The following is a 9413-nucleotide window of genomic DNA, read 5'->3' on the forward strand; positions in this document are numbered from 1 at the left end:
AGGCCCAGAGTGCGGTCAGGGGCGTGATCAGACCCTCTTCAACCTCCGACACTTATTAAGCATATATTGTATGTCTCGCCATTGGATCGTCACCAAAGAATCGGTACTTCATTTCCCAGAGGTGGAAACGGGCTCAGAGAGACCAAGCTCTCTTCCAAGGCCCCACAGTGGGTGAGGGGCAGACTTGGATTTGGATCTGTTGCTGCATGAGTGGGTCCTTGTCGCGGGACCCCCACCGCGCAGTGAGCACCTTTTCAGTGCCAGAGCCCAGGACGAGATGGCCACTCAGTGACAAAGGGGAAAACAGACCCGCAGACCAAGCTCCTTTCCCAGGCTCCTCAGCTCCCTGCTCCTGCAGAGTATCTGAGGAGGAAGACTCCACCAGGCCCCTCGCCTGGGTTTTAAAGATGCTTAACCTGAGCCCCAGAGAGGTTCCTCCGCAGGCCCAGTCAGCCAGCAAGAGCAGGGAACTCACTCTCCAGTGCTCCTCCCCACACCCGCGCCCGGGCTTCCTTTCAGCGGAGCGCGCGCCTCCGCTTTCCCTTTAACAACCCCCCCAAACCCCGCCACCTTGTCCGCCTCCCTCCTCCCCTTGCAGGCAGTCACCGGGATTGCGCTGCCCCTGAGACCTGCCTAGTCCTTCCTCTATGTGCCCGGAGCGCAGTCCTGGCGCGTAGGGTCCGCTCGGCGGGGGCCTACGGGCAGCATGGTGAGTGGGGCCGCGGCGCGGGTCCCCGTAGGTCCCTCTCTGGGATTCTAGCTCCGTGTCTACGTCCCTCCGTGTTTCTCTCTCCAGTCTCTCTCCCGCTCCGTTTCTCCCATCCCCTCGGTCTCTTAACCTGCTTCTCGAACTCTCTGCGTCTCCGTCTCTATCCCTCTCCGTCTCTCCCTACTTTTCTCTCCCTCTCGGAGTCTCTCTGTCTCTCGCTCTCCTAATGGCTCCCTCTTGTCTGTGTTTCTCTCCCTCTTGCTCGCTCTCCTCTCATCTTTTTGAGTCTCTTGTCTCTCCCTCTGCATGTTTCTCTCTGACTTTTCTTCCTCTTCTTTCTCCCTTTTGCTCTCTCTCCTCCGCCTTCATCTCTCCCTGCTTTTCTCCCTGTGTCTCTTTCCCTTTTCTCGCTCTCTCTCTCCCTCTCCTTCTCCTTCTTCTCTCTTTCTCTCCTCCTCTCCACGACTCCCCCGCATCCCTAACCCCCACCGCCCGGCCGGGTTTGCTGCAGTCTCCTGGCGCACGAATAACCTTGCCGCTGCCGCTGCTCGGCTCCTCCCTCCTCTCGCCTCCTCGGCCCAGGTCGGAGCGAAGGGGGCGGGGCTCGGGCCCCCGGAGTTGAGGTTAGGGGATCGGGCGGGACTAAGAGAGGGTGCGCTCAGGCGGGTGGGCTTTGTGCAAGAGGGAGGGTGTGACGTCCCAGGAGAGGGAATGGGGAGGGAGGGCTTTGCCAGCCTTCCTGGGGGACTCCTCTGGGACCCTAGACGAGGAGGAGGCCTGGGCCCGTGAGAAGCGAGGGCTAGTCCTCCTAAAGCCAGGAGGTTGGACTGAGTGTCCGATATCCCCAGGTGTGGGCTCGGGCGGCCCTCGGGCCCTGCGCGCTCTGGGGAGTCTTGTTGCTCGTGGCCCCCGCAGGGGCGCAGCGCGGCAGGAAGAAGGTCGTGCACGTGCTGGGTAAGTCAGAGAGCAGTGGCCAGGTGTGATCGCCAGGGTGCATGGAGGAGGGAAAGGGGAGGGCACTGGGCGGTCCCGAAGGCCACCGTCCTCCCCCACCAAGCTCCTCCCCCTCCCAGTTCCCTCCCTGAGCCTCTCTACCCATCTGAGTTACCCCCACCCAAGTTTAATAACCACATCCCCCTCCAGGATCCCCTCCCCAGGTTCCCTACCCCACCCCTAGGACTTCATCTGAACCCTCCTTGGTCACCCACAGAGGGCGAGTCGGGCTCGGTGGTGGTGCAGACAGCGCCCGGGCAGGTAGTCAGCCACCGGGGTGGCACCATCGTCTTGCCCTGCCGTTACCACTACGAGGCAACCGTCCACAGCCACGAAGGTGTCCGTCTCAAGTGGACTAAAGTGGTGGAGCCGCTGGCCTTTACCGATGTCTTCGTGGCGCTGGGCCCCCAGCACCGGGCGTTTGGCAGCTACCGCGGGCGGGCCGAGCTGCAGGGTGATGGTCCTGGGGACGCCTCCTTGGTTCTCCGAAACGTCACGCTGCAAGACTATGGGCACTATGAGTGCGAGGTCACCAACGAACTAGAGGATGACACTGGCATGGTCAAGCTGGACCTGGAAGGTGACCAGCCTGTGGGCAGGATGAGAGGCATTTCTCAGGGAGGAGAGGGGAGGGAGTTGCAAGGAAGAGAAACCAAATCCTTGGCCTGAAGGAATTTAGAGGCTTGGTGGGGTAGTTTGATTCACGGTGGTCATTGCTACCCAGGGACACTAACATCTAAAAGGGGGTTGCATCTGGTGGGTAGAGGCCAGAGATACTGTGATATATACCACAAAGCACAGGACAGTCCCCCAGGGCAAAGAATGACCCAGACCAAAATGCCAATAGTGAGGATGTTGGGAAACCCTGGTGTAGGATTCAGGCACAGTAAGATCCAGGCACTGGTACCATGTCAGGAGTCGTCCCTCAGCTCTGACTCCCTGGGTGGGCTTTCCTCTTGCAAGTTTCCCCAACGATACTAAAAATTCGTGCCAGGCTTCCACCCTCCCAGCTTAGCAACTGATTTCCTAGAAGTCCCAGACTTGTCCCTCATTGGCCTCAGCTTCTGAGTCATGTGCCCAGCTGTGGCCAGAAGATGGGGATGCTCTGATTGGCTGACAGCGGAGCTTGGAGGTGGTGTTTCTATCTGAAAAAAATTCCCTTCCACCTGGTTTGTCTTCTTCAGTCATTTACTAGTAGAAGATGCTTGGAAAGATTTTGGGACCTTCACTTGCCAACTTCTTTTAATAGTAAATAACACAACAATAGCAGCAATTCTCCTTTATTGAGCATTGTCTATGTGCCAGGCACTTGGCTGAAGAGCTCTCTGGAGTTTCTCATTTAATTTTCCCAAAACCCCTGAGAATGGTTCAACTAGCTCAGAGAGGTTAGACCTGTGCCAAGGGCACATGATAATGAGCAGCAGAGCCAGGACTTAAACCCCAGTCTGCCAGGCTCCAGGTCTTCTCCCTGGTTGGTCCCTGTTTGCCTCCTCCCTGCACCTGCTAAAAGTACCCAATAAACCCCCAAGGTCCGCCCTTCAAACACACACAGACAGAACACTTGTGAGCTGAGTTGACTGCAAGTCTGACAAGTTATAACGACTGATGGTGCAAGGAAAACTAAGGGGTACTGACTGCCCTGGACAGTGCTGTGAATCAAAGGGAGTTTTTGCCCAGGATCAACCTTTCACGGGCTCCCAGTGTAGGGAGCCAGCACTGGACATAGACATTCCCAGCTTTGTGGACTCAGGGCTTGATCAGAGGGAAGGTCCCAGTGCTGGAAGAATGTCAGAAGCACCTAAGACTGAATGGAGGAGGGTTGTGGGTGCTGGGTTTTGAAGGATGAATAGGAGTTCAACAGGTGGAAAGAACATGAGCAAATGTCTCCAGCGGTGGAAAGGGGGTAGACGCGATTAAGTATGTTAAGGAGGAGGGTCAAGTGAATCAAGCTTAAGGCAAAGGGAGCCAGGAGGAGTGTGAGCTGGAAAAAAGCATGGTCAGATCTGAGACCAGAGTGAGGGATGGACTGGAAGATCTAGGTTGAAGAGACACAGGGCCCCCCAGTGTCAGGTGGGTGGGGGATGGTTGGGAGGGCCTTAGCTGACTCCCCTGTGTTTTCCCAGGCGTGGTCTTCCCTTACCACCCCCGTGGAGGCCGCTACAAGCTGACTTTCACTGAGGCGCAGCGCGCCTGCGCTGAACAGGATGGTATCCTGGCGTCTGCCGAGCAGCTGCACGCGGCCTGGCGCGACGGCTTGGACTGGTGCAACGCGGGCTGGCTGCGCGATGGCTCGGTTCAGTACCCGGTGAGCCAGCCCCGGGAGCCCTGCGGCGGCCTGCGCGGGGCCGGGGGCACCGGGGTTGGCGGAGGTGCCTCCGGGGGCGTGCGCAACTACGGCTACCGCCACAACGCGGAGGAACGCTACGACGCCTTCTGCTTCACGTCCAACCTCCCCGGTGCGTATGCCCCACCCCTTGGAAGACGCGCTCTCCCCTCCCGCGGCAGGCCTCTTCCGGGACTCCCGCCCCCCCCCCCCCCTCAGTCTCCCTTTCCCACCCCACCCCACCCCCAGTTTCTTCTCCCCCGCCCTTGCCCTCTGGGAGCCAGACCAGGACATCCTCCCCCCCCCCCCCCCCGACCGCCACGTCGCGCAAACGCTGCTCAGGCCGAGGCAGGGGTCCCGGGCCGCAGGGAAGGGGATGCTCTCTCTCTCTTTTTTTTAATGTTTTTATTGATTTCAGAGAGAAAGGGAGAGGGAGAGAGAGATAGAAACATCAATGATGAGAGAATCATTGATCGGCTGCCTCCTGCACGCCTCCCACTGGGGATCGAGCCGGCAACCCGGGCATGCGCCCCTGACTGGAACTGAACCCGGGACCCATCAGTCCACAAGTCGACGCTCTATCCACTGAGCCCAATCAGCTAGGGCGAGGGGATGCTCTTCAATCTTGAGGCTGGGGTCCTGGGTTACAGGCGGTGTGTGTGTTGGGGGGCGGGGGGTGTCCTGAATCCCAAAGAGGCCAGGTCCCGGAACGGTCCAAACCACTACCCCTCCTCCGCAGGGCGGGTCTTCTTCCTGAAGCCGCTGCGGCCCTTGCCCTTCTCTGGAGCAGCGCGCGCGTGCGCGGCGCGCGGAGCGGCGGTGGCCAAAGTGGGGCAGCTGTTCGCCGCGTGGAAGCTGCAACTGCTGGACCGTTGCACCGCAGGCTGGCTGGCCGACGGGAGCGCGCGCTACCCCATCGTGAACCCGCGCGCGCGCTGCGGTGGCCTCCGGCCTGGCGTGCGCAACCTCGGTTTCCCCGATCCCGGGCGCAGCCTCTTCGGCGTCTACTGCTACCGCGCGCCTGGCGCGCCCGACCCGGCACCTGGCGGCTGGGGCTGGGGCTGGGCGGGAGGCGGCGGCTGGGCCGGGGGCGCACGCGACCCCGCTGCCTGGACCCCGCTGCGCGTCTAGGCACGGAGGGCACGGAGAGCTGGGGGAGGGGTCCTTGGGGGCTGGCCGAGTCCTCTGTTGTCCCCTGGACACGGACCACGCCTCCTGTGGTGCCCTACTGGCTGACCAAGCTACTGTGGTCCTTGAACACTGACCACACCCCCAGAGACAAGTCTCCTGGAGTCCCTGGACACTGACCAAGCTCCCCTTTCTTGGACAGTGGATTTCTCTTCCCCTGACTTTCTCCAGCAGACCAAGCACACTCCCTGATGCCCCCTGGAGGCCAACAGACCCCAAGGTCTCCTGAAGACTACCCCTCCCAAGGCCACCTGGACACAGAACCATCTCAGTGGTCACCTGGAGGCTGGACCCACGCCCTCTGCATTTCCCTGGAGACTGAAGACTTAATGGTCACCTGGCAACTGAACCATCCTCCTATCACCTGTAGAGAAACTAGAAACAGCAAATTTGACAGGTGACCACACCCCCATAGTCACATGTGGGCTCCTGTCTTCTCCCCTACGGTGACCTGTTGATTGGGTACTCCTATCATTGACACCTCCCCCGCAACTCCCCTGAAATTTCTGTAGTAAGAGACCAAGTCCCCAGGTCACCGTGGACCAGAGGCGCACGCGACCCCGCTGCCTCATCTCTCCAGTTTTAGGAGAGACCACCTTTTGTTACTGCTAAGATAGATTGAAATGCCCCAGCTGGCTCGCATGACTGGCTGCCCCACCCTCAGGTATCTCTCTGGAAGGGCAAGTCCACCCCCACCTGACCTTTCTCCTGGCTGTCACCAAAGCAATCACTCCCAGGACACGGGGGCCTATAAGATCCATGCTGTGGAGCAAGCCACGCCACTTCCCATTGTCTCTAAGGTGACCAGCCCTTCTTCTTGCCAGTCACACAACCCTTCCCTCGTCAGTCACACCCATGGAGATAGTGCCTCCATCCTTTAGCTGTAACCATGGATACCATACTTTCCCCATCTCACCAGCCCCCATCCTGGAGACCTACAACTCCACTTTAATTGTCCCCACCCTGACCAACAGCCATGGAGACCACCCTTCCCCCCACTGTCCAGAGAGTTAACCAACATTCAGTTCTCCAGCTTTCACCATGGAAACGTGCTGCCCTTTCCCCAGGCCCACCCCAGCTCCTTGCCACCCTCCAAGTTAAACAACTGTTGCCATGGAGACCAAACTGGAGTCTGAGGTAACAGAACACCTGTCTCCCTAGGCTTTTCCTTGTTGGTAGGGCCCTGCCCACCAAGTTGTTACCATAGAGACTGTTAATGTCATTCCCATGACAACTAACCCCCCAGCTCTCAGGAACTTACCATGGGCAGGAACTGTACCCTATAGGGCTTAATGGCTGCCCCTTCACCAGGTGGGCTCAGCCCCAGGCAGCATCCCCAGACAGGGCTGGACTTACAGGGCTGCTGGAAACCCTCCAATTGCACGCTAACTATATCCCAGACAGCAGCTGTGCACGACATACCCTTGGGATACCCAGGTGTTTTCATTGCCTCTGTACAGATGAGCAACCCGAGGCACTGGCATGCCTTGGCCCTTTGAGCTGTGCAAGCACTGAGCTCCCCTTTTCCTCTCTCAGACCCCATCCCCATTCTCACCGAGCTCTTCTTTCCTTCCCTAGCCCCCCCAACCCCTATTTTCCTCCTAGGAGATCCAGGAGAGATAGGTTCTTAAACCCCAAAATCCACTCTGAGCTCCAGGTTTTAAGGGGAGATTACTTTTTTAAAATTTATTGATTTGAGAGAGAGAGAGACATTGATTTATTCCACTTATTTGTGCATTCATTGATTGATTCTTGTTTGTGCCCTGACCGGGGATCAAACCTGCAACCTTGGTGTATCAATGCTGTAACCCACTGAACTACCTGGCCAGGGCTTAAGAGGAGATTCTTAAAGAAGTCAGAACCCAGCCAAACTCCCCAGTGTAGAGAGCCACCCAGCCATGGGAAATCCCAATGCCATGGTCTTGCCTGGAGTAGCACTGGGGACCTCCTGGAGCCCCCTTTACTGTCCCATCCATCTTGAGGAAACCCATCTTGGGTTGGGAACCAGGTTGGCTTGGGTTCTAATCCTACCTGTGACCAAGTGACAAAACCCCTGAGCCTATTTCCATCTCTGTATCAGGGCTGTTCTGAGGTCCCAGTGAGTGCAAAGCATACAGAAGGGGATGTGTATAATGAGAAAAAGAGGCAGCTAGTGAATAATTACTTCAAAATGTTTCCCAGCGGGAGGTCCTTGGTGATAATTCAGTCAGAAGGTCCTCATTCCTCAGGACCACATCCCACTCCTCAATCTCCTCTTCTTTCATCCATTCTCCCCCCCAACACACTTTTCTTTGAGCTTCCCCCTGTAGGTCTGGCACTTCTCAGTCCTGTCCTGATTGGGTCACTGACAAACCCAGTGGCTCCTCTCAATATCCAGTGTGTGAAACTGGATGGGGACTGCCTGCTCCAGGAAGGCAGAGAGGTTGCAATTTTCCTGGGTTGGATGGGGAGAGTGTGGGCTGAGGAGCAGTGGAAGTTTCTAAACAAAAGGAGGAGAGAAAAAAAATGTGATTTGGTTGTAGAAGTGAGATGGTCGATATAACTGTTCATCCTTTTATACCAGACTTGACCAAGCTTCCATATGCAAACTGTTCCTCTGATGCAGGGTCCAGCTCCTTGGTTAGATTACCTTGGACCTTAGCATCCTCAAACAGGGGACTGGGGTGAGGGGCATGGATACAGAGATTCCTGCATGGGATTTCTTTCATCCCGCCTTTTCCTGCTGGCATACTTTCTCCCTTCCACTGTTCCAGCTCCTTGGTTTCCAGTGAGTATGTAACCACCTCCACTCATAAGATATGGAGGAGCTGACTCTACCACCTTGCAGCTCAGACCAGTGAGTGATGTGGCCCATCTCCCTGGGCAGCCCTGATTGGTCCAGGGATGGATGCGGGCCCATGCAGACCAATGAGAAGTAGTCCCTGGGATTTTTGCTGGATGATTGGGCGGAGGGAACCTCCCTTCTGCTGGGGTCACTGCTGTTGGAGTGGATGTCTCCAGGGTCCATTGGGAAGACAGCTAAGGGATGGCAACTTGGATGGAACCCTCCCAGGAGCCAGGTATTCAGAAAAACCTCTCTCTCTCTCTCTCTCTCTCTCTCTCTCTCTCTCTCTCTCTCTTCCCCCCATCCTCTACTGCCCAGTTTACTTCCCAAAGTTTCTTACCTGTCCCTCCAGAGATGTTTTATGTTCAGTCAAGCAAACATACATATATGTTTCTTTTCCCCACTTTTACACAATTGGTGGCAGCATATACTTTCTTATATGGTAAAATTTATATAACATAAAATTCACCATTGTCAATGTCTTAAAGCGCTCCATTCAGTGGCATTTTGCATATTTATAATGTTGTACAACCATCTAGTTCCAAGACATTTTCCTCACCCCAAAAGAAACCCCCCCTTTAAGCAACTGCTCCCCATTCTTTCCTCCCCCCACTGCCCCGGCAAATGCTAATCTACCTTCTGCATCTATGGATTTGCCTATTCTTGATATTTCATATAAATGGAATCGTACAATATGTGTCCTTTTGTGTCTGGCTTCTTTCACTCAGCATGATGTCTCTGAGGTTCAGCTAGTTGTAGCTTGTGTCAGTGCTTCATTCATTCTATGGCTGCATAATATTCCATGGTATGTGTATAATTAAAGTTCATTTATCAGTTGGTGGACATTTCGATGACCGTGGATAACACTATTATGAACATTTGTGTACCATACATACTTTAAAAGTAACTCTTATTTTACTTAATAATGTATTTTTGAGACAGTTTCCATCAACATGGAAAGATTCCCCCAAAACATTTTTTGAAGATCGGCAGAGTTTGCGTTGTTCGGATGCGCCATACTTTTTGTAGCCAGTCTCCTAACGGTGGGCACTTATTTCCCATATTTTGCTGTTAGCCATAAGCACCCACGTCATCTCACACAAGTACAACAGGAGGATGCTATCAGTTGGTCGATCAAGGGATCAAAACTTGCCATTTTGATAGTGACCTCCACCCCTTCTTAGAGGTAAGGCCAACTTATATTCCATCAGGCATACTTGCTGTTTCCACACATTCTCACCAGCATCATGTTATCACTGTTTACCTTAGCCAACATGATAAGTGAAAATGGAATCTCACGGTGGTTGTCACTTGCAATTCTCTTACGTGTGAAGCGGAACATCCTCCACTTTGACCTTCGGTGCAGATGGTTGAGT

The 9413-nt window shown here is 55.4% G+C and overlaps 1 protein-coding gene across 1 annotated transcript; it reads left to right on the forward strand.

Annotated features, from left to right (window-relative positions):
• Positions 1-598: 598 nt before the first annotated feature.
• HAPLN4 (hyaluronan and proteoglycan link protein 4) lies at positions 599-8733 on the forward strand. Its single transcript, XM_059696099.1, has 5 exons — positions 599-709; positions 1558-1663; positions 1920-2282; positions 3826-4158; positions 4765-8733. Exons 1-5 carry the CDS (start codon positions 707-709, stop codon positions 5154-5156), a joined length of 1197 nt encoding a protein of 398 aa, XP_059552082.1. The 5' UTR covers positions 599-706; the 3' UTR covers positions 5157-8733.
• The last annotated feature ends 680 nt before the right edge of the window (positions 8734-9413 follow it).

The sequence above is a fragment of the Myotis daubentonii genome, chromosome 5 (genome assembly GCF_963259705.1).
Source record: "Myotis daubentonii chromosome 5, mMyoDau2.1, whole genome shotgun sequence".
Classification (NCBI taxonomy): domain Eukaryota; kingdom Metazoa; phylum Chordata; class Mammalia; order Chiroptera; family Vespertilionidae; genus Myotis; species Myotis daubentonii.

Excerpts from the sequence above, each read along its gene's own strand:
- HAPLN4 (XM_059696099.1), top strand. Across the intron at positions 1,664-1,919 it reads GAAGGTCGTGCACGTGCTGG|AGGGCGAGTCGGGCTCGGTG; the intron begins GTAAGTCAGAGA and ends GGTCACCCACAG. Across the intron at positions 2,283-3,825 it reads GGTCAAGCTGGACCTGGAAG|GCGTGGTCTTCCCTTACCAC; the intron begins GTGACCAGCCTG and ends GTGTTTTCCCAG.